General features: G+C 44.8%; 1 protein-coding gene and 1 long non-coding RNA gene across 4 annotated transcripts in view; one reads left to right on the top strand and one right to left on the bottom strand.

Annotated features, from left to right (window-relative positions):
- Positions 1-7,173: 7,173 nt before the first annotated feature.
- Positions 7,174-10,744, bottom strand: LOC134414159 (uncharacterized). Its single transcript, XR_010026680.1, has 2 exons — positions 10,410-10,744; positions 7,174-8,997 (listed from the first exon to the last, which is right to left on the bottom strand). It is a non-coding gene; the product is annotated as an uncharacterized LOC134414159 (long non-coding RNA).
- A 240-nt stretch (positions 10,745-10,984) lies between these two features.
- Positions 10,985-24,604, top strand: part of IGSF11 (immunoglobulin superfamily member 11) — a 104,374-nt gene continuing 90,754 nt past the window's right edge. Inside the window, exon 1 of one of the 3 annotated variants that reach the window (XM_063148359.1) lies at positions 10,985-11,062. In XM_063148359.1, coding sequence (XP_063004429.1) covers positions 10,990-11,062 — 73 coding nt within the window. In that variant the 5' untranslated portion in view covers positions 10,985-10,989. Of the gene's footprint in view, positions 11,063-11,572; positions 11,641-20,562; positions 20,584-24,604 lie in introns of those variants that run through there. The other 2 variants (XM_063148361.1, XM_063148360.1) reach the window with 2 other exon arrangements.

Raw genomic sequence — 24,604 nt, 5'->3', positions numbered from 1 at the left:
TATATTTGTGTGGAAGTGAGATGCCAGCTCCTTAAGGATTCATTTATTGGGCTGCAGGCCAAGGAATATTTTGGCCCTTGATTGCACGTTGCTTGCTGCATTTACTTAATCAAACGGGGAAGCTTTTAAACTTTCAATCCAACAACATGAATACATTATTGTACAGTCCTCTGATTTCCTTGCTAGCAACATGTCAGTAATGAAAATGGGGCTAAGGAGGAAAGAATCAACAGTGTCATTTGTCTGAGTCGCTCTGGGATCCAGGTATGGATAAGGACTCTGCTGTTGTCTCTTTTATAACATCAAGATCCATTTTATGAGATGCCTTAGAAAAATCTGGTTTGTAGCTGTTTGATATCCTAGAGAAATCTAGCTGCTTTTTTTCTCTTTTGGGAGAGGGATTCATCCTTGGAGATGACACCTCCTAGAAATCATTATAGAAAATAGTATCCGTGGTAACTGGAGCTGATATTTCTATACGCAGAAGAAATCTGTGCCATCTTAAACTGGGAGTTGATTGGATGGGGGAGGATAACTTCAGAAAAAAAGCTGCTTTGAAGCACTAGAGAGAGGATCAGGAGGCCATGTGAGGTGCTCAAATGTAACTTTACACACCAGTAAATACAACCTTACACACAAGTGTAAGCCCAGTCCCAAATTCAGTAGTACCTGCATCATTTTTCAAATGCTGGTATGTCCAGAGAAGTCTTTTGGACCTCTCCTGTCCTACAGGCACTTTAAGTTGTTCAACTATGTTTATGCAGATTTTACTGTGAGAACACTTGCTTTGGTTAGCATGCCCTGTTAGCAGAATGAGCTTGCTGTCATCCTCTGCTGATGAAATCGGATTGAACTGAAGTACTGGTGCAGGGATGTAGAGGGCTTGATCCATTGCCACAAGAAAACAAGGAGAAGCTCAGGAAGCTGGGCTTCTTTAGCCTGGAGGAGTGAGAGGATAGGGGAACAGGCACCTGTCTGCCAATATATATGTGAAAGTCATAAAGAATATGGATGTAGACTCTTTTTACTGAGGATAATTAGTGGAGAAGTGCAGAAAAGTTTTGGAGTTTGTGTCCATGAGATTTTGAAGAATTAACTGGTCAGAGCTCCAAGCAACCTAGTCTGAATTAAATTTTGACTCTACTGAAATTGTTAATTTGCTAATTATTTTTTTAAGTGAGGGGTATTTGTTTTGGTGGGTTTTTGTGGGGTTTTTTGATTACTTTTGCTAAACTTAGATGACTCATAGACAACACTATTGCTTCAAAGCTTTAATGAAAAAATCTGTCAAACTTTTTCTATATTTGAGAAGCTCAAATATAGAAGCTGAACTGGAATCTCTTGACAAAAAGATGCAATGTGGGGAGAAAACAGTTTTGGTAGAATTTTGGTTGAAAAACTTGGTTCAGGTCTATGCTTACTTTCAGATGTGTCTAGGCAAAGTGAACAACACTGGGGATGGTAACTAGGACTCCTCAGAATTATTTCATATTCATCTTCCAGTTGCACCCAAGGGCCTACTGGTAATGGAGCCCCCCATAGGTTGGTCCACATGCCTTTGAAGAACAGGCAGATGAAGAAAAAAGTGAATTTTTTATTAAGGGCTTAATTTAGCTAAATTGAGTTGAATCTGTTCTACCACACTGAAAATTCCAATTGGCTTCCTAAAAGTCTGATCCTCTGTAGCCCTCTAGCTGGGCTGGAAGTGCTGTGTGCTTCCCCAGCAGAACAGGCTCTCTCTGGCCGACCAACAGGCAGCTGTTACTACTTTGTATCTTTTTGGAAGCTCCTGTTTTCAAAAAGACAAACTCAGATGAGGTAATGTGCTCCCTGCTCCTCAGATTGATACAGCAGAGGGAAATGCAGGCATGGTGTGATAACAGAGACCTTGAAAGAAGGGACAGAGGATGCAGTACAGAGGGGAGGCATTGGGGTGATGACAAAAGAGGTGTAGGATACCAATGTGGACATCAGCTCTACTCACTAATGATTAGATAAAGAAATGGGGACATGAGAGCTGGACAAAACAAGTATTAAAAAAGAAGAAAAAAATTCAATATATGTAAGAATTCTCCATGTGTAGTAAATCTGGATGCGGTGTAGACTTGCAGGCCAAAGAAAGAGGAGTGAAGTATACAATGTTGCTAAAAAATGTATAAACTCTGCTCCATATGAATCTTAGATGAAGGAGGAAGAATATATCAGCATTATGTTCTTCCCTGCAAAGAAAAAAATGGGTTGTTTGCCAGGAAGTGTGGAAACTGATTTCAGGTGTATTATTACTCAGATTTTTTCCAGATAATAGGTTTTATTTTTTTTTTGCATCTAATAATTAGGTTTAGGTAAGTAATATTTCTTGATTAGACTATTATGATTTCAATTGTACTAACAGTAAATTCCTAGGTTTGTATATAATACTTGTTTCTTTATTGTCTGTAAGAAAGGATTTGAGTGTAACTGTGCCACCCAGCAGAATCACAGAATCATTTAGATTGGACCTCCAAGATCATTGAGTCCAACCTTTGACTGAACAACCTTGTCAACTAAACCATCATGCAAAGTGCCATATCAAATTTTTTCTAAAACACCTCTGGAGTGGTGAGTCCACCACTTCCCTGAGCAGCCCATTCTGATGCTTGACAATTATTTCTCCATTGCTTCTCTCTGTGAAAGGGACATCTTCCCGATGTCCAACCTGAACCTCCCCTGCCACAGCTTAAGGCTGTGTCCTCTCCTGTCACTCCTGTCCTTGCCTGAGAGAAGAGGCTGCCCCCACCTGGCTACAGCTTCTTTCAGGGAGTTGTAGAGAGTGATAAGGTCGCCCCTGAGCCTCCTTTTCTCTAGGCTAAACAACCCCAGCTCCCTCAGCCACTCCTCATAGCACTCACTCTCTAGACCCTTCCCCAGCTCTGTTGCCCTTCTGTGGGCACTCCCCAGCACCTCAATGTCCTCCTTGCAGTCAGGGGCCCAGAACTGGGCACAGCGCTCAAGGTGCAGCATCACCAGTGCCAAGCACAGGGGGACTGTCACTGCCCTGGTCCTGCTGGCCACGCTGTTGCTGACACAGGCCAGGATGGCATTGTCCTCCTTAGGCACATGCTGGCTCATGTGGAGCCACTGTCAACCAGCACCCCCAGGTCCTTTTCCACCAGGCAGCTTTCCAGCTGCTCTTCCCCTGGCCTGTAGTGCTGCCTGAGGTTGCTGTGACCAATGTGCAGGACCTGGCACTTGGCCTTGTTAGCAGGTGAGTGATAGCCATGAAAAAATAAAAACAAAACAATGCAAGAAGGAATAACTTCCTTAGGCCTCCACCACGAGACATTCTCCTGCTCTTCCAACCTGTGGTATTCTGTAGGACCAAGCTCCTCTTGTGATGTTTTCTGGAGAAGCCAGCAAGTGAGAGATGCCACAGACTGCTGCCAACCATGAGTCAATTGGCACAAGGGAAAATTTTCCTCTAAAGCAGGCATCAAGCAGACTTCTAACTTACTGCCTCTTCTAGTCCAGTCCTGAAGTCAGTGATGCATCTTTACTTCCTTTCGCTTAATGTGAGAGGGACACTGTTATGATTCCTGGAGACTTCATTTCTCCATGTAGCAGCTAAGCTCAGTCTTGGCTGTACTGCAGCAACAGCTACAAAACCCAGAAATAGTTTTGTCGGTGTGACCTGTTCTGTCCCAGACCATTTTGCTAAAATAAGCAAAAAGAAAGGCAACTGGTGTGGTGTGTTTTGTACTGCTGAGCGAGGCACCTTGCTGAGACTGCTGCTCTCATTTCTCATACTGTAACCGTCTATGCTGAAAGCATTCATTGCCATTCACCTTTAGGAGTTTAATTTGCATAATCATTTTTTCTTGCAGGGCTTCAGAATTGGCTGATCTGGACTCTCCACTTCAAAATATCTTAACTGTGCTTTTCAATATGCACACAATGCTGTGAGCTAGAACAAAACGATCTTGTTGTGTTACCATAGAGACACCCAGGGTCTAGGAAGGGTTCCTGCTTGAAATCTTACTGTTAAAGGGACAAGGGCTGTTAAAATTTGATGAAGGGCTTAATCCTTGACCAGGCACTGGTATAAATCAGTGCCACCAGGGTGAAACGAACTGGCAGTCCCAATGCAGTGCTTTACAGACAACCCCCTCCAGTCCAACTGGCCCAAAAGGGGCTGTTGTCTTGGTAGACTCAGAGAAAAAAAAATAAAAATAAAAGAGGTGGAGGGAGCAGGGAAAAGGTCCAGGAAATTAACTTGGAAATGTTGAATCACTTTATGCTTTTCCTTCATTTCCCCCCCTCTTGTTTTGATTTGAGTTCTAATTAAAAGGCTTTCCTTTGCACTTAGACAACTCATCTTTGCTTTTTAAGCATACATTTTTTAAGCACCACTAAATGAAGGCAGGCATGAGGGAAGGTGCAGGGCTGACAACTCTGCTCTGGAGACTGAAGTCCTGCATTCACAATTAAAGGCAAGTAGTTGGACTATAGCTGCATTCCTGTGTTGTCCTGGAGAAAACAAGCTGTGGACTGAGAGGACACTACCTTCCATGACTCTGTAGAATTTTTAGTGTTGCTGCTGTAGTTGTCAATTATAATGACCATTTTGTGCGGTGTAGGGAGGAGAAAATGCCTTGCTATGTACATAAAGGGAAGCAGAAGCTGGTTGTGAGTAGACTCAGCAAAAAACCTTCTGGCATTTTTGTTTACTTGGAACCACAGTGTCTGGGCTGCTTATATGAGCATCAAAATGGTGCTTAAGAGTCCTACTTGCCAACTTATTTAAAAACTCTAGTGCAAAATGGAGAGAGACTCTTTACTCTGACCCATGTTAGTTAATTGATGTTGACCCTGGAGTTAAAATCCCCAAATGAGCATTAGAAAGAGCATTGGTGAACATGTCTTGAAAATTCCACTTTTGTCATTGTCTGACAGTGGTGGGAGGTGCAGATCTGCCTTATGTTGTACGTGGAGCTATTTTCTAACTCTCCAACAGTGGCTGTTGATTCAGTTCCATAAGACATCCTGGCTCTTAAGTCTGGTGAGGGCAGAGTTTAATCCTTCCTGCTGTCCTTAAGTCAGCTCTGATGACTTCTTCCTCTGGCTTAAATCCTGGCTCTGATGGACTCACTTGATGACTGTTTCATTATGTAGAGAATGGTAGGGTCTCTAGGAGAAGAGAAGTTCTGCTCTTTGTTTTTGCTGTGAAATAAATCCTTTCTGGCCCAGGCAAACGTGAATTATGTACACCCTGCCTTGCATAGGCATCCATGTCATATTGTGCCAATGCAGGATGTTCAGCAGAGCTGAATTTGTGCACATCCAGGACACTATTAACTCTTCAGGTGCTCCATACTCTCAATAAATACTGTGTGACCCGTGGCTAGCACTAAGCAACAGCAAGAAATGCTGTCAATAATAGCTTGGGAGCTTGCATTCCTGTCAGCAGTGATTTAGAGAATGGTCTAGACTTCCTGCAGGACAGGTGAAAGGAAGATAAGCTGGCACCGGCTCTGAGCAGCTTCCCAGCAGCCTAGCAAATGCTGCAACAAGGAGAGATTTGAGTCTGAAGTGGAGCAGGGGAAATCAGAAATGTTAGCCAGCAGGCCGTGTCAACGTGCAAGCTTAGTTTTGTTCTGATATTACTTCATTCTTATGTTGTTTCTAAACAGAAGATGACATCTGCTGCCACGTGGCTGCTGAGATTTTGTAGGAGTCACCCTTGGGATGCCATTGGCTCCCTGTGTTGAAGGATTAAGTCAGACTCAGAAGATGCTGAACATTTCTCCCATTAAAACACTGAGGAGAGGGTTGAGGTGTATTTAACAGCCATTTCAGTGTGGTGGTAATAAGTACCATCATGCTTTAGAGGGGAGAAACCTTGCCCAAATTGACCTTTAGGCCAGTAACATGTATCCCCCTCATCATTGCATAGGTCACCTGTCTCATCCATGGGTACATTGCACTGTGGATGCCAAAGATCTGAACTTTCTCTTCCATCAGTCCAAGACAGATGCTTTGCTCAGCTGCAGAGTAACATAGACACTGCTGTGGTCCCTGAGCCAAGCAACCATCTGGAACTGGGAACAGCCCTGAAGGTGTTGGAGAGATACCTACACTGCTCCATGAGCTTGGAAAGCTGGTGTTTGCTGCATGTGGATCTTCCTGTCCTGTTCCCTCAAACTGTCCTGTATATCCCAAGGGTTTTCACCACTATGTGAGATATCTCTGGCTTTTGTAGGTAACTTTGTGAATTAAAAGTTATTTTTGCAAGTTTTGGATACAGACACCATTAGTGATATCAAAATTAAAAGAAGTGGCCATATGTCCACTGGCACAAGGATTTGACCCTCTTGTGTTTCTGAATTCCTTATCCATTTTCACTCCTCATTGGAAAAGCAAGTATGTGCGGTTACTAGTTACTAATGAGCATCAGAGAGTTAAGAAATGCAGAAAACTGCAATATCTTTTATTAGACCAGCAGATGTAATAAGGAAAAAAACAGATTAGTTTTCAAGCATGGAAGCTCTTCTTTAGGTCAATGTGCCCAAACGCGTGTTGGTATTTTCAGCTACATCAGCTGGTCTAGTGGAGACAGCAGAGAGAGATGGCTCTTGATGTGTGGGTCAAAGTGGCCTTGCAGAAAGAAACAATGCAATGGCCTACATGAGTGCTGAGAAGTTTGAAGGTACGCCTAATCCACCCGGGTTTCCATGGACACATCCGCTCCTGCCATCTGGCATTGAAGGAGTGTGGAAATCTGCTTGTTGTTTCAGGGCTGGTTTCCCTCAGATATTCCTGTGGTCTCCCTATGTGGCTGACTTGCAAGCATAGGCCATTGCTGTGCCAGGGATCAGGTTATCCTGACCAACACATGGACAGGGCTCACCCAAAAGCCTATGCTGGCCATGCATTGGATACACAGCACCTGCACTGGACTGCACCTGGTGCTGGACGGTGAGGGCACATCTCCCTCCTGATGCTCCTGCTTGTTCCACTATGCAGGCTTTCAAAAGCACAAACCTTTACACTTGGGACAGAATTCCCACATAACCAGTCCTGTGGCCAGTAAGAAAAAAAACCTGTGATAGATGAGTTGACAGGGTTATCACTGTTTTTTCTTCTATTTAGTGACCTCTGTTTTGTATACACAGGTGTTCAGCAAAATAAACCCAGGGCTTTGTTTGAATTAGTTTTATTGAAAAGGTAGAGACATAGTTAATTGGGTATATATTTGAAGGGCTGTCATATTTCTTCTCAGATAGGATTAAAACAGTTCAATCTGCAAACTCTATTTCGTCTGTCAAAGGGAGATAACCAATTTCACAGACTGAAGTTATTAATGATCAACTGAGTGAATTTTATCCATCTTTTTATATCTTGGAAGGACACCTCACTGAAGCTGATTTTGATCAATTTGTAAGCAATGTCACCTTCAATAAATTCCCATCTGACAATAGATAACCCAGTAACAAGCTGGGAGACAGCAATGGTGATGTAAGACCTGGCATCTATTGGAGCCCTTGAACCCAACTGCATCCCCACTGGATTTTTAGAGCCATGTTAAGGCAAAAGGGAAAAAAAAAGTAGCATCATCCTGGAAAAAAGCTTTCTTTTCAAATTTGACTCACAGAGATGTTTTTCATTGAGACATGAGAATTACATTACTTATCATAATTCTTTCAAAAGAAGAAGGTGGGAGTGGTTTCTTTCTGTCTTTTTTTATTTTTCTTTTTTTTTTTTTCTATCCTTGTCCAGCCTAACAAGCACAATCTTGGAAGTATCTTAGCTCTTCAGTTAAAGGATCTTTGTGTGTTCTTCTGAGCAATGTAGCCTGGGATATGGCAAAGCACATCTCCTCTGTCCATGATGTACTACTCCATCGATGCCGAGGAAGAGGTATAGACACTCACTGGTGGGAAAATGGACTGCTAGAGCAGCAAATATCTGTGCTCATAGCTCTAGTGTCCAACAGGCTGGAGTGTGCTGCACTCCATGGATAAAGGGTTGGCATAAGTCTAATATTTTGTGGAGGCTCAAGGACAGCTGAAGTAGAAATTCAGAGTTCCAGGAACAGTATCTCCTCAGCCACGTCCTTTCTGTACAATCTGCAACCTATTTTTGGAAGTGGTGATAAGGTGAAGAGGGAGCCAGAGTGAGAGGACTGACTGGTGCATCTGAAGATTATTATTCCCTGTGGCTGCTCCATCCTTCTGGAGTGTGGCCACAGATTGTTCTTGCAGTTGCTACAAGAAGCAGCTGAAGTCACTTGCTGTGTCACTGTGGTTTGTAGGTATGGTACAGTATCTGCTGCCGATGACCAGATCTGAAAGCTGATTAAAATGCTCCCTGATCCTAGCAGCTTGCATCAGGAGGGAGTCATTTGGGTCCATTTTGGGCAGAAATGCTTTCTCTGACCACCAGGCTCTTAGTTCACATTATGCTCACTGCACTTTTTAGGAAGCACATTAATTCATTTACTGTAGAGGGTGAACTGATCTTTGCTGTTTACCTGCCAGCTGATGCACAGCAGGATGCAAGGAACAGTCCAAAGTGAGCTGGGATGGCATTTGCTAAATGCTCTGTGTCCTTATACTAAAAAACACACTTATTTCCATTAGGTCAAGACAGCTTCCAAGTCTTGGCAGATCAGGAAGGCAGTGCGGCAGTCCTAGGGAGAATATGCAATTTTTCTTGTTTTCACTTGATTTGTCTTTGCATCTTTTCTTTCTTGGAAGTGATCTGCAGGAGTAAGGGCAGTGGCAGGCCACTGTGCCAAATATGCTCTGTGCTCTCTGCCCTTGAGTTTGCTGAAGGAGGTTATGTTTGGCAAGAAACATTCATGGGCCTTCATTGTAAGTGAACGTGTGGACATACTCGTTGTATTCCTCAAGGTGGTCACTGTGTGTATGCACAAGGATGGAGGTTTCCTGGAACTGCTTCTGATCATAAAATCATCATTTTCCTTTGTCCTTTTGCTTGATGAAAAATGCAGCAAGTCAGCTGGAGAAAAGAGAAGCAATCTGAGAGAGTCTGAGAAAACTTCAATTCCCATATTGCCACAGAATGAGGGGAACAGCTGGGCTATGGCTCTCCCTTCGATGCTTTTCTGAAGCGTTATGCTTCAGCTGCTTGAGCCTTTGCCAAGAGCTGGCTCCTTAATGGAGCAAAACCCTCTTTAAGTCTGCCTGCCCATGGCAGGGCTGGGGTGGAGGGTGCTTTGCTAGAGTGCTAGAGCTGTCAGAACACGTGCCTCATCAGGTTTGATGTTGGAGAACATGCAGCAGGCACCAGACCAACCTGAAAAGATTAAAGGGTACATCCCCTGAGTCACCATGCGATGCCTTCTCGACTTTCTGAGCCACCACTTGCTGAATGAAATCCCAGCCCATGTGGCAGTGAGCAATTTTGCTGCCTGATAAGGGTAGGTCAACCATTGCTCCTTGTAAACAGAGTTAGTAGTTTTATTTCAGAACCAAGATAAATGGTAAACCTGGACTACTGGGGTGACATTTTTACCTAGTCCTCTGATAGAAGTTTGCCAAAGCTTGATGCTGTCCAAGGCAGAGCTTAACCTAGGCTAACCAAGGCTGGTGAAATGGTAGTTAGCTTTCCACATACTGTTGTTATGGGCACCAGCTTGCTTTTTTGCATGGTTCTTAAAGAAATTTATGTTTTTCTACCCCTGAGACCTTTCCTTGCCATCTTCACTCCTGGGTGCAGCTCTCCCCCACCCCTCTTCACAGGGGTAGTGAAGCCATGTAAAGGGTCAGAGCACCTTTTGAGGCAACTGAGGAGGCAGAAACCTGAACAGTGCTGAGCAATAGGGTAGTCTGGGCAGGGGGCAGGGGGATGCTCCCAGGGACTGTGACTGGAGGTGGGGAGAAGCATGACAAGATGGATTTGCTGCCTGCAGGATGCAAAGGCTGCATAGCTGTGCTTTGCTGGGAAGGAAACGTTAAGTGAGGGAATGAAGCAATTGGACATTTGACAGAATTGTTAGAGAGTTTTCCTTGTCAAACTGCTTATTTTCACAAAGTAAAACTACCATGATCAGACTTGAACAGGGAGCTGGCTGTGCGCGAGGAGTCATTCTGTGCAAGCTTTCTGCTTGTTCCTTTCCCCACAAGCTCATCCTAAATTCATAAAGGGTTCCCTTTCTCCTTTTCTACCCTCTACATACACTTGATGTGTGCTGATTTTCAACTGATTAATTTTTCTGCGCAGCCCTAAGAACTGCACTGACTTAAGCTTGTGACACAACTTGTTGGCGATTCCTGCGTTACACAGTATTGCAGTTCCCCAACTCCGAGACCTGCCTCACACCCTTTGGAGATACCTTGGTCGGTTTTACAGGAGTGCGGAATGCTCGTGTTTCCCAGGCTCCTGCATGGCGGAGTTAGGGTGGTTCATACCTTTGCAGTGTTTATACCGTGCGCTGCAGCGGTGACCAGTCCCATGCAGACCATCCCAAATATTTTGCTGTGCGCTGCCTCTGCCGTCTTCAATGCAGCTGTAGGCAGGCTCCGGAAAGAAGAAGCCCCCACGCTGCCGCGATGATCCGGAGGAGCGGTGGGGGGGCAGTCCCCAGCTCTGCGCTGGACCGCACCTCCACGCCCTGGCCCGTGTAGCATCCCTACGGATGCGGCGGCATCGGGTTGGCGGGGAAGGGGAGGAGGGGGGAACCCCCAATTTGCGCGGAGAGAGGAGGAGGGTGGTGGGACGTGCCGCTGCGCGCCGGGACGGTGCCGCGCGGGGGGTGACAGCCGCAGCCCGGCGGGTTGCGGGGGCGGCTCGGGGCCGCCAGGCTGCGCTCTCGGTCCGGCCGCCGCGCCTGCCGCCCTCCCCGGGCGACCGGGGCTTGGGGCACGGCGGAGCCTCGCCGCGAGCGGGCGGTCCCGGGACGGCGGCGGCACCACCGGCGGCGGCACCTGCGGCGGCGGCGGGCAAAGGCAGGGCTCGGCGGCCCGCTCCGCGCCCCTCGCCCGGCCCGGCATGACGCGGCGGCGCCCCGGCGGCGGCGGGAGGTGGGTGCCGGCAGCCCTGGCCGCGCTCCTGGCCCTGAGAGGTGAGTGCTGCACGGGCGGAGCGGGGCGCGGCGCCCGGCACGGGGCATCGCCCTGCGGCCGCGGGGTCGCCGCCGCCGGTGCCACGGCGGTGCCCCGCGCGTGGGGAAGTTTTGATTGCGGTCCCGCCAGGGATGCTCGGGAATGCGGCGGCGGGCGAGCGCTTTTGCAGGCAGGCGTGGGGAAGGAGCGCTGCTCTGCTCGGCTCCTTCTGCTGCCTCCGCTGCACCATCCTTCCTTCTATTCTTATATATACATATTTTATTTAATTTATTTTTTACCGTGCCGTAAAACTTGCTTGAAACTGGGCTTCACGTTATGCTCAGTTGTCTGGGCCTAGCCCTTTGGTAAGCTCACCTGTGTGGAAAACTCTGGTCTATCCCTCAGGCCCTGAGGCAGCAGGGAACTTTCCGCAGAGATGGTGACAGGCTGCTCGGAGCCCCCTGTGTCCCCCCCATCCTCTCCTCTGCCTCCTCCTTCCAGGCACACGGCGCACCGCTTCAGCTCTGAGATACGTGCCTGCCCCCGGGGACGTGGAGACTCCAGCACCTCCCGCCCCCTATAGCCCTTCCAAAATAAGGTGTGTTCCCTGGTCTCTGTGCGGAGAGGAAACAAATTGCGTATGACAGATGCTACTCACATCGCTTAGTGCATTGCCGGGGAGCACCAGGAGGTGCTGCATTAAGGGCAGCAGAAGAAGCTACCAAGTGCAAGATGTTCAGGCTCATCTGTTGATCAGGTGGCAATGCCTCCTTTCAAGTAATGCTAAACTTTAGAGCAGCCCGCTTGGTTATGGTTTACAGAGGTCCACATGGCAATTTTCTTAAGGTCTGACCTTTAATGCAGACACTCGCTAAGCAGTTTTGCAGAGCTCAGCTCAGCAGTGAGCAGCTCACAGCTTTGAGATAGCTGGGCCACCTTCACTGCTGGGAAACTGGGAAACTTGCTGCAAGAGGTCCCTGAGACAGAGGGAGGACAGTAAGAAATGATGGGATCTCCCATGAGAGGACCAGAGATGTCTCAGCAAGGTCGAGATTAAACCTCCTCACAGTCGGGATATGGGTGGAGTCTGCTGCTTGGGTGGTTGTGCTGAGCTCTCACTGCCCTGCAAGGCACAGCAGGCTTTCCCCTCTACCCCGGGCTTGGTTAGAAACAAATCTTGTGATGGATAAATGAACTTTCACAAATGCCTCAGCCTCAAATGCACCCTGCATTCCTGTCCTCAGAAAATGTTTGGGAGTCTGAGTCTCATGCATTAACTGGAAATTGCATCTGCTGACTTCAAAGAGATGAATTATGAAAAAAAAATAAAGTTTACTAGCATTAAGTTGAAGGAAATAATCTCAGCTTTCATACTTCACACTATTGATTTGCTTTTCTTCCTTTTTCCAATTTGGAAAGCAAGTTCAATTATTTTCAGGTTCTCAGTGCTACAGGTTTTTTTTGCCTGCAGTCATTGCAAAGGTGTAAATGTCTATGGAGTTACTGGACTTGCTCCAGTTAAAGGCATATAAGTGGTGAAGTCCTGTTGACATGATGTCACTGCAAAAACATACAACAGTAATCAGATATAAGGTTAAAATTGAAGGGATATTTAATCATCCTTTTAAGCATTGACTCAATATTTACTTTTTTTTTTTTTGTTGAGGGCACACGGGGACAGTGACATTGGACTGAGCTAGGTGTGAAAACACCCTTTTCCATGAAATATTTATCTCCAATAGTGTAATGGTTTTTCTTGAAATTTCCTTTAAGACTTCATAGTTACCTGAACGAAACACCTATATCTCAAGCTTGGCTTTTTTTTTTTTTCATTTTGTCTTAGGAAAAGTCTTTAGAAGATGGTGGTAGATGAAAATAACTGTGGTACACAGTTATTTTTGTGGAACACAACACTGCCATATTTTTTGGTGGTTCTTGAGTTTGAAAAGAAAACACTCTAAGGGATAAGGAACAGACATACACCCAGGAAAGCTGAAATTAAATTGGGAGAGTTTTTTCTAAACAACATTTGCAGATGATTAGTAAGTGTGTTTCTACTCTGGGCTGCCAAGTATGGTTAGGAAGAGTGATTTTTAAATTTTTTTCCCCATTTTTGAGATTTTAGACTGGTTTAGAAGATAGAAGAAAATGAGGGGTCATATGCAAAGTGATTCCTAAATTAAAAATAAGATTTAAAAGAAGGATCTGAAACTGTAAGAGTGTATAATCAGGCAAAATACTTAATGCCAAGAAAATGAAAGTTGTTGGGGGGAAAAAAGACTTTGGAGGTCATTTCATCATTCTCACACTTTATACCTACAATAAAATAAAATTAGACTTCATAGTGATATTTAAGTCAATTATTATAGAGCCATTTTCTTATGTTGCTTTGCAATTTGTAGAATAACAATTATCCTTTGTAACTGGTGCTAGTTGCCCATTTTCTGGGCCTATTATATCCATGTTAATGTCCTGGGCCAAGGGCAGCATCTATGTTTTCCCTCTAAAACATTATAACTGTAATAATTTGTTGTGGAAATAATATTTTCCAAGGAGGAATCTAGGGAAAGATAGGAGGGAATTCTCTTTAGAGCTTTGAAACGAAACCTGGGATTGCTAATCAATCCTCCTATGTCTCCAGAAATAGCATCCTGCAAATTGTCAAATGTGGTAGAAATCACACATCGGGTACAGTCAGGGTGCAGAGCTGACGTGTTTTTTAACTGCCTGGTGTTTGGATCCTGTGACACAGAACTGCAACAGGTGAGATTTCAGTGTGTTACAGTCCACTGCAGATGGATCTTGCAAGAGCAGGGGTGAGGGTGCCTGGCTGTGGTGGATTAATGCAACAGCAGGTCTACAACTCCTCACATGACTTGTTGGAGTCGCCCTCCTGTCGGTCTGAGGTTCTCACAGCTGAAAGTCTTTGGCCTTGCAGCACCCTTGTCCTACCCACCCGTGCTTCCCAGCCCTGCACCAGGTCCTCAGCCCTAGAAAGGGAGTACTGTGTCAGTCCCTTGCCCTTCCATGCTTTTGCAGTGTTTTTTTGGAACAGATTGCCATTTGTGTCAAGCTGTGTGGTTTTGTGACGTGTAGATAAATCATTTTGCTCGTGACCTGACCTTGGTCCCCAGCGGTAGGCACAGATGCATTAACTACTTCTTTTTGAAGTGGGCATCGTTCCCTTATTTTGGAAACCAATTCTTTATCTCTGTTTCTTCAGTATTGCCTAAACTGCAATTTTCTTTTTATAAGATTCTGTTCTCAAGGGATCTCAGAGTGCCTCAGGAGCAGCTATATTTAGTTGCTCAGTAGTAATATGGATATACAAAGTATGGTATAAACGACTCAACTTAGGAAACTTAGGAATTATTTTTCCTGCCTTCTTGCGAGAGTAGTGTTTTTATTCTTGTACCAATAGTACAGATGGAGAAGGCAAAACTCAGAGAGACCTTGTGACCCACTGAAGGTCAATGGATGCTGGTAGTAGTCTTGAGTGTCTTGGAACAAACTGTAACCACAGGAGGATGCTTAAATTTATGCAGCAGGTTAAACAATAATGTAATGGTCCTCTTTAGGGATGTTCACTACTAAATTGTGGTGAGTCATCTATATTTAGCAGGATGCTACTATCATCGTGCTTTTTAAGTAAAGTGCTTTTAACACAGTTTATTTCAAGGAGAAGTGCATGCACTGAAAATCTGTTCTTTGTAGTTTCCTCCTTGTGGAGCATTAATGCTGCCTTCCCTTTTGTAAGTGTTCAGAGAAAAATTTAGCTCCTGGTTGTTTAACAGACAGCAATGTAGCAAAGACAGTTCTCTTGTTATTACTACCCTGTGTTTGCACAGTTATTTATAAACATTACCTAATTGAGAGTCTCCAAACTTACTTTGTGAGGGAAGTCAGTTTGATTTACAGCATGGAAAACTGATGTGTACAGAGATTAAATTATTTTCTTGCTGTCAGGTAGGACATTTGCCCAGCCTCTCCTTTAGAGAAGTCACAATTACAGGGCTCCTGGTCATATGCCTCCCTACTTTATTCTTGCAACTGTTTCATGCCTTGTGCACCAGGGAGAAAGCACAACATTTTTTACTGTGCAGAGTGAACTTTTAAGGTTTTTTTTTTTTGGTGTTTTTTTTTTTTTTTTTTTTTTTTTTTTTTCCTTAGAAGTTTTCATCTCTTTGGTTTTGGAGGTCATTTGTGTCCTGGCTCCTGCCTTTTTTTTCACTGCATGAACTGGGCTGCCCTATTTCATCAGAATTGAGGAATTTGGCTTCATTCTAAATGGAAGTGGAAGTCAAATGCTTTGATGATTTTAAAAGGAAATTTTTGAGATAAATTCCATCTTAGGACACTGATACTTTGTCTCTTTGTGGAGTGGTATTGTTATAATACAAGGAAGTACTCTAAGCAAAAAGATATTTTGATGTGAAAAGTCAAAATTTTTCATACCAAAGATGCTTAAACTGAATGTTTCTACATTTTTGATTTTTTTTCCTCCCTGTTTTTCTTTTGAAACGCAGTTATGATTTTACAAAAAATCCCATGTTTGATAAGTTTTGGTTTAGTGGAAGTAACTTCAGTAAAGCTTTAGTGGTTGCTGCTTTTTAATTTTGGAGGGCATTTAAAAGAGATAAAAACCAACTTGCAGCAATTGTTCGTACCTGTGCACAGTCTTTGCCCATTATTTTTGCCATCTTGACACATGTATGCAAACACCATGTACACGTGCACTGCTCTTGTGCTTTCCTTATTCATTGTGCTGTAGAGCATTGTACTGAAAAAGTCAAGCTTCTATTTCAGAAATACAGCAAATATTTGTTAATATTTGTTTCTCCTTCTGGAACAGTCACTGGAGAAATCAGAACAGGACTAGCAGGTTGAGCTCAGTCCCTTATTATTTGTGCATGTGCAGAGCCACAGCTCTCCTCCTGGCAGCATAGCAGTACTTGTACATTTGCATCTCTGCATGAAGCTAATTTCAAGTGTAATTTTGGTATTATGCTCATCAGATTGCTTATTTAGGGACAAAAACTTGTGCAGTTATTTTCTCATACTCTCATGAGCCAACGTAGCTATGAGAGCATGAGCTTTTGCTTCACAAGCATCAGCAGGAGAAAGCCAGCATCTGAACTCCACTTACTCAAGTTACCTCTGGGCTTTGATTTTACCAGGAATGTTGAAGCCAGGAGTGTTGTTTGTGGGGAGGCAATGACACCCTGTTTACAATCTGTGGTGCATTTCTGCAGCAGCCTGTCTAGGCAGTCCTGGGCCAGGTCAGCCCATTGGTCTCTGCTGCCATGGCCAAATCTGGATGCTCCAATGGGAGATGCCAAAACCTCCTCAGTGATAAACTGGTATCAAACATTTAGCAAAGGGGCGTCTGGTGTCATGTCTGTGCTACAAGTTGCCCTAGGAATAGGCTGGTGTATGCATTGCTCTGAACTTCAATGCCTACAAAACCCAATTTTCTCTTAATTCTAGGGTATGAGCACACTCCACTTCCTTGCCATAAAATGAATTAAGTCATGCACTCCTTCTACCAATGCAGAGTGAATAAAGCATCCATCTCCTCCCCTTCCTCAGGCAAGCCCCCCAACTTGCAAAGCAGCAGATGTAACACTTCTCCCTTGCCAGGGGCCCGGTTGAGCTGGGCTGAGCGAGCCCCCTGGGCCATGTCCTGAGCTGGTGTCCAGCAGGGTGGGTGTGCAGCGGCCCAGGACGCACCAAGCCCTCGGCCTCCCGAGCTGAGGGGCTGCGGGTGGGCTGCAGGCTCAGCTCTCCCTCTGCCCAGACCATTAACATCTCTGCCAAGAGCAAGTGGGCTGGCACACCCTCTCTGCAGGCCCACTGGGGGGATTACTTCCTAATCCCCACTAATTAGAAGTTGGCTAGTGCCTGGAAGCATGAGGGTATAGTGATGTTATGCTTTTTTCATTCTATTTTTGGGGTTTTTTTGTTCTACCTGATGTATCTGTGGATGTTCCCAGTATCCTTATAAATGCATGGGCCTCTGTGATTTCTGCTGAGCTCTTGACTTGACTATGACATGGGCTAATCATTCTTGGTAGTTAATTATTGTCTGTGCTTAGGAGGAGTAGAAAAAGTAAAACCAGAAAAGGAAAATGACAATATTTTCCCTATGTCTGGTCATGTTTTCTGCTCTTCAGTTATGCTAAACAACCTTTCTTTTTTTCTCTTGAAAAAACAAGCAAACACAAAAAGCCCACAAGCAAACAAAACTCACAGAGATTTATCTGTTTCACTTCTTCATTCTCATTTGATAATTTCTTTCTATTTAACTCATCTCCAAGTTAAATTGTCCCAATTTTAACAGTGTTTGTCCATTAAGTGTTTTTGATTGATGAATGATGAAACCTTTCTGTGCCTTCTGCATTCTCAAATGTGCCATGCAGAAGTAACCCCAGCAATTCCAGCTGAGGGTGCACTTTCAGTGTTCCTGGTGGCATTAGAATACTTCCAGCATCCTTCTTTTCAGCCTCTGCCTTTAGACACCCTGACAGCTTGCTAGCTTCTTTGACCACTGTTGTATGTTGAACAGATGTTTTCATTGAGCCGTTCACAGTGATACCAAGATATTTTTCTCAAGCGATTACATTTGAATTAGAGCCCCATGGTATATGAGTAGTTCAGATTATTCTCTCAAGTTCTTATTACTGTCTGTTTGGTAATGTTGAATTTCATCCTGCATTACGCTGTCCACTTGCTCAGCTTTGTCAGATCCCTTGGAAGTCTCTCTCAATCTTCTTTTGTCTCAGCCAGCCCAAATCACTTTGCCAGCTTCCTGTCTCTCTTCCAGATATTAAGGAATAGATTAAACCACCCCAGAACTGGTTAGAAACCTGGGGGTAATCCCTTGTAATCAGGGCCAGAGCAAGGGCAGGGGGAGAGGGGCTCCCATGCCTCTGAGCCTGGACACTGAGGAGTGGGGCAGCAGCTCTGGACTCAGCCTGACCTCAGCTGGCCTGAACCCCACTGGGGCAAGGCCCGGGGAGGAGTTCCCACACCAGGCAAGCAGGGGACAGGTCTGGCAGTGGACTGGCATCCTGCCCAGAACAGTTTAGCAGGTGCACTTTGAAGTGACAGAAAATTAATTACTTAGTACTGTCCTTTTCCTTCCAAAATTAGAGTGGATTGCAGGGCCACAAGTTCCCCAGAGCTTGGTTTGTCCCTTATTGTGTACTTTTATGGGCTTAGGGCACTGGGCTGGTTTAACCAAACCCTGCTGACACTTCCAGGTTAGCCTGTAGATCCCTTATGAAGAGCACACCAATTTCAAGAACCACCTGACCTAGCAAGAGTTTGCTGGTCTTTGCTAGTTACAACCACTTGAGAAATTTTTCTTCGGTTGTTCTGCACTTCTGGACTTGTCTCTTAAATGTACTGAAGTGATTGGGTTTTGGCTTTTGCTCTTGGCCTTCAGTATTGTTTTCAGTCCTATCTACCATTTTATGAGGTAACTGTTTAGACTGAATCACTTCTTGTTTCTGTTGTTTGGCCATACAGTGTGTTCTCTTGCTTCTCAGCAGTTTTTTGTTTAGAGCACTGAGTACCTTCTCAGTGATGATGCTGAGATTGCTTCCGCACACCACTGTACAATGTAACAATTTCAGTTCCACTGCTTTTGGAGTTAGGCTGTTTTGAGCCTTTCTGCTTCTAATTGTTTTTTCTAACATGTAAGAGGCACAATGCAAAATTCAGCTACTGTGTTCCTCACAGGGATGTTAAATTTGATTGTGTAGCAGTCACTGTTATGTTGTATCTTTAGATCATTGCAGGGTTTTAGCTTCTAAGTGTGCTGGGACAGGTTGTTCCAAGTCCTACCTACGCTCTTTTAGACGCTGCAGAATTGTAGCCTGCTGTGACTCTTAGCTAATTCCTGCACATGTTGCTGAAGTCACTATTTTTTTTCTGTTTTCTTTGACTTTGTTCCTTTGCTCTCACTCCACACAGTGCAGTTGATATTCTTTACCTGATCAGGAGGCCGTTGGGAAATACAGGTTTCTTTAGTGAGAGTTTTTTTTAGTTAACTTTTCTCCCTTTTCAGCCTTAGCTATCTAGATGAGATTTGTATATCACCCATTCTGCAGTTTGATGTCTCTGCTTCTTTACCCACACTGGATTTCCAGGCAGGGCATGAGTCTGTGACGAATTCTGCAGCTGTGGGCACACAGACTGCAAGGCATGTTGGACACTGTGTTGGTTGATATGGCTGCAAAAAGAGGTAGTTGCATCATGTTGTAGGGACTGGTTCACTGCATTGAACCCAAAGTGCTTCTTGGAGTTTTTGCTCCAGCTCCACACCACCTGCTCTGACCTGTGCTCCCATGTGGTCTATCAGCATTAGCTGCACTCCAAAATGTTTGGTTTGGAGGTGATATCTCAGCAAATGCAGCCCTGCTTCTTGGTAAAAGGGTCCCTAGGATTTCCTGCATGGAGTGCATCACTCACTCTGCTGCCTCTCACTGCCTGTGGCAGTGAAGGACGCCTGGTGCTCCCCATGACCAGGGAAGGAGACAGGGATGGGGGGAAGATGGGTTGCTTTAATGGAGCAGAAGATGATGGAGGGCTTCTGCAGGGCATTGCTGAGTGTGTGTGATTTCTGGGCTGCTTCCATAACTGTGTGGTTCATCTTCACTGTTTGATGGGGTTTATTGTCTGAACATCTCCATGGTTTGTGGAGCTGCTCATGTGCAGACCTGCTTGGCTTTCTGACTATGTGAGCTAGTTACTAGGAGAGGTTGGAAGGACCTTGGCTACTTGGCAGAGGGACAGAATGGCCTCAGTCTGTCTGCAGAATCGTCATGTCCTTGGCTTGTCAAGGGCAGCCCTTCCTTTTGCCCCTGAAACAGCTGCTGCGCCCTGGGCCCTTATTACGGGACTCATCCGCAATCAGCGCCTCCCTCTCTGTGATGGAAATGCCTCGGACAGGGAGAGCAGGCTTGTGCATCTCAGCTGCAGGAGCTGCAGCAAGGCTGTGCTTTGCTTGTTCTTTGGGGAATGCTCCTGCTAGCTCTCCTGTAGCTTTTCTGCATAGTTTCATCTGTTCTCGCTGCTCTCGCCCTTATTCCCAGTGGCTGTTTTGCCTTTTTTTTTGCCTTTTTTTTTTTTTTTTTTTTTTTTGCAAGACTTCATTTCAGCTGCCACATTGACAGCAGTTGTCTGTTTATGCACAGAATAGGTACAGCACAGGCAGGCTTCCCCCACCCCCTGGTCCCCATCCTCCAGCCCTCCTGCACTACGTCCCCCACAGGTTCACCCTCGCTGGGAGCTCCAGCCCCGAGCCAGAGGGCTCACAGCGAGGGCACCGCTGCAGGTGAAGGGGGGGAGCTGAGGCATCCCACAGCCACCGGCTTGTGTTGCATCCTAATTGCAAATAGCCCTTCCGGCGTCAGCAGTTTGTGGGAATAATTGACAGGAGGTGCCGGCGAGGTGCTGAGTCAGAGAGAGGTGTGCTTGCCAAGGCACTGCAGCAGAAGGAGTCCGATCGCCTCGTGTGGAGGGAAGCCAATGGACGGTGGGTTTCCTAGCTGCCTTTTGGGCCTCTTTCTTTCCTTGCTCTGAGGCTGCAATTCAGCAGCAGTGATGCTATGCATGTAAGGGAAAAACCAGGGGATCGGGGGAGCTCTTTATTTTTTGCTTTTTCCTTTTTTTTTTTTTTTTGTTTGGCTGAGAGCACTGGGATTAGGGGATGTGGGCTCCATTCCCACCTGCTGCCACTGGGTTTCTGTTCTGTCATTTCTGTGCTCTGAGCAAGCAGAGGGGTAGAGAACACATGTTGGGGGATAGTGTCGAGAGAGTGGCCCTGGTGACAGATTGATGTCTCCTGGGAGAGGAAAAGCAGCATGTGACACCCTCAGCTGGGCAAGGGGGATAGCTATGCAAGCCGAAAAAACTGCAAAATAAAATTACTGAAAAGGTGTTCTGTCCTGTCCTTCCTGAGGGTTGTTTCTGCTGCAGTGTCCTACCATTTATTTGGGGATTTGAAATTACTCGTTTGACATGCAGGAAGATGAGTGTTTGTCCTGTACACATCTAGCACCTGATGGACCTCCAGGTCACGCTCGTGAGAGCTTTGTCATTTATTCCTGACCTTTTTGAATATGGCTAACATCCATGTTTATACCACAGCTGAATCTGTCCCAGAGGTCTGTACTCTTTCCTTTTTCTTGCTTCAGGGTGACTTCAGTCGTCTTTGTCTTTCTTCCTCTCTGTAGCACACTTTTTCCTACCTTGGACAAAAGTCAGTATTTATTTCACAGTGATCTAAATATATGTGTCTGCTGTGTGCTGCTTTTGTAGGGAGAGCATACTATTTTTGCTTTTAGTAACCACTTTGTGGAAAGAGATGAGGAGCATGAAGACAGAGGCCCATGTATTTTTCACAACCCTTCCTCTCTATGCTGCGCTCTGCCCACCCACTTTTTTAATGCTAATCCCTGTATAATCTTTCTCTTCACTGACTCAGGTAACAGCCCTGTTATCTAGATCACCATGCAGCAGTTGGGGAAAACTGAGGCCCTGAGATGAGAAGTGCTTTTGCCATGGTCATGCAGGACTCCCATGGCCAACATGGGGTTGGAGCCTGCATCTCCTGACTGCCAGCCCATGCCTTCTCCACTGGGCAATGCTGCCTGGCCACTGATTTAATCAGTGGCCTGCTGGATACTTTTCATCCTGAGTTTTTGTGGCAGTGGCTCATGGGTGGTTGTCGATTCTGAGTCTCTAGAGAAAATCTGCAGCAACTAAATCAAATGCAGTTCTTCCCTCATCCTTGAATTGACCATCTTCATAATGAATATTTTGCTTGGGGCCCCCAGAGGGGTGGCCCTGGGGTCGCAGGTGAGGGGACTCTGTGTGCAAGGTATCTGTCCTCCTCACCTCCAGCTTGCTGCCTATTCACATGCTGGGTGCAGTGTGACACTGGTGGCAATCTTAAATAATCTGTGCCTTCAGGACACTTTGGAGGCAATCTTTCCTGACTGGGTTCTGCTGCAGGATCAACCAGGGCTAATCAGGATCAGATTAGGGCTGGTTTGGGTGGCGCAGGATGGTCTGAGCTGTGACTGTCCTGCCTTCAAGTTCTGTTTCTGTGTGAGTTTTGCCCTGCGTGGTGGAGATGTGTTAGCCAGGGCACTCCTAAAGAGAAGAGTGAGTCTGGTCCTCAGGCATTGTGAAGTATTTTCTTCACTGCTTAAGGGAAGCTTGGTTTCCATTGGGTCTAATGCAGCCCTTCTTCCTTACCCACTCTCTACCCATGGTGTGGCTTCACCCTGAAAATAGAAAAAAATAGAGCATTGTCTGTTACAATTGGGATTTTATAAGATACCTATGGGAATTAAGCACACAATTCCCTCAGGTTCTTTTTAAACAGCCTAGCTGATGTGAATTTATGTTGGCAATAAGCAAGAGTGGAAGCAGTCCTGTCAGCAGAGCCACAGCTATTTTCCCTGTGTTTGATGTAGAAACTGCTGTGGTAAAGCTTATTTAGCTTTGAGGTTCGTGTGTCAGGACCTGGCACTGGAGCCTTCAAGAGGTCTCTGGTGCGAGAGGACCCCATGCTCTTGCCTCCTCTGGGGGTCTTTTCAAGCACTCAGAAGGTCTGTGGAAATATCAGTGTGTAATAACACCATGTGTAGGGCCACAGTGCTGGGCTGGACAAATGCACCTGACATCCACTGAGCCAAGGACTGAGCCTGCTATGAGCCAGTCAGAATGATGAAACTCTGCCAAACCAACTCTTCCTTCCTTTCCAAGGTGTAAAACCGTGCATGGATGGTAAGGAGTAGCATTTAATTTCAACTCACTGCAATAGAATTTGCTTAGGGGATAATTGAGAGATTCTTCTGACGACTGCAAGAATCCTTTTTTATTCTCTTTCTCCACAACCAAAGAATGACAACTTGTATCAGTTTTCCACAAATGGAGAAATTCAATGACAATCATTGTACTTTTAATTAAAAATAAACAGTTATGATATAAGATAATAAAACAACTGCTGGAGATCAAACAAGCTGTGGAATATAGCTGTCACTTAGAACAAATCAGGACACAAACAAGAAGAAAAAGTTTCCTTCATCCCTGGTTACAAGTGAGAATCCTTTCTGGGATTTTGTTTCTGTGGCTAAAATAATCTTCATAGTGTAATTTAGGTTTCTTTTTGGAATTTGTTCTTTGGCCATATAGCCAGGGCACAGCTGGCAGCTTCTCTTGCAGCTGCCAGAGGGGAAAAGTGATTCAGGTGGGGATGCTGCTGACCCTGTGATCCAGTGCTGGCCAGAGGGTCCCAGAAGGTCACTGATGTCTCCTGCCAGTGATCTGCTTCCAGCTTCTCCTCACCCCTTTCACCTTTATGAAAATGTTCACTGTGTGACCATAAGTTGATAGACACAAAGGAGTGTCCACCTCTAATTGTGAATTTATGTGAAATGGGCCCAAGTTGTGGAAATCTCACTAAATTAGTGAACTATGTAAGGCTTCCATTCATTTTGGCTTCGCTCAGAGTACAGCTGGGATTATTCTCTCAGATTTGAAGAGGGTTTCAGCCTTGGAGCTCAAAATCAACTTAGAAGCTAAAATCAGACTAGGTCTCCTTAGCTTAGCTTTAAAAACAAAAACGTATTACACTCAAAGTCCATTAAAGCCAAAAGGATGTCTTAATGCATGTGTATATATATATATATAATATATAATAATGCACATATAACTGTACAGTCAAAATATAGCAGCACTGGGAAATGCATAAGTTAATGATGCCTTATTATGTATCCTGTATCATTTATGGCACGAATCCTGTATCTTTTATGGCATGAATTTTATAGTCTAAGTGGTAGTAAGATTAGAGGTAGGTGAATAATTTATAGCAAATAATTTATTTAATGAATTCCTCTTCCATTTCTATTTGAAAATTGTTTGTGAACATCCTGCGGTTTCTTTGCATTTTACTTATTTGAAATTACTTACTGAATAGCTTCTACAAATAATATTTGACATGCCACATGTTCATAAGAAGGTTTGTTGTGGTTTTTTTTAACTGTTTCCTAAGAAGGAGAGCAGCATTTCAGCTCCAGGTTTGGTTGCTCAGCAATGATACAAAGTGAAAGTTCATGCCATAGTATTTCACTATCCTGACAGCTCAAAGTAATTGCTGGAATTAAGCAGTTTCTGAAATGTACAAAGAATTAGCTATTAATTTTTAATAATTTTTCAGACTGTTTGTGGGGATAGGCAAGTTCAAAACTCACTTTTGCCAGTGAGTCCTAAAATTGCTCAAAATGTGTTACTTCCTTGTACATTTACGTCACTAAATTAGAATAGCTGCAGAAATGAACAGAATGCTCTAAGGTCCACAGTCAGCAGTGTGCTGTGCATATGCCTGACTTTAGGCATATTCCTGAGTAGATGCATAAGTGGTAGAGTGGCAAATTATGAACTTCAGCATATGTTTAAGTGGTTTTCTGAATTAGGGACCAAAATAGAGAACAAAGCAAATTTATCTTTCATGAAAGTGAACATACAAGAGAATTCTGTTTCCTTAT

Source organism: Melospiza melodia, chromosome 2 (assembly GCF_035770615.1).
Source record: "Melospiza melodia melodia isolate bMelMel2 chromosome 2, bMelMel2.pri, whole genome shotgun sequence".
In the NCBI taxonomy this organism is placed as follows: Eukaryota; Metazoa; Chordata; class Aves; order Passeriformes; family Passerellidae; genus Melospiza; species Melospiza melodia.
This window is presented reverse-complemented; position numbering and strand designations above follow the sequence as displayed.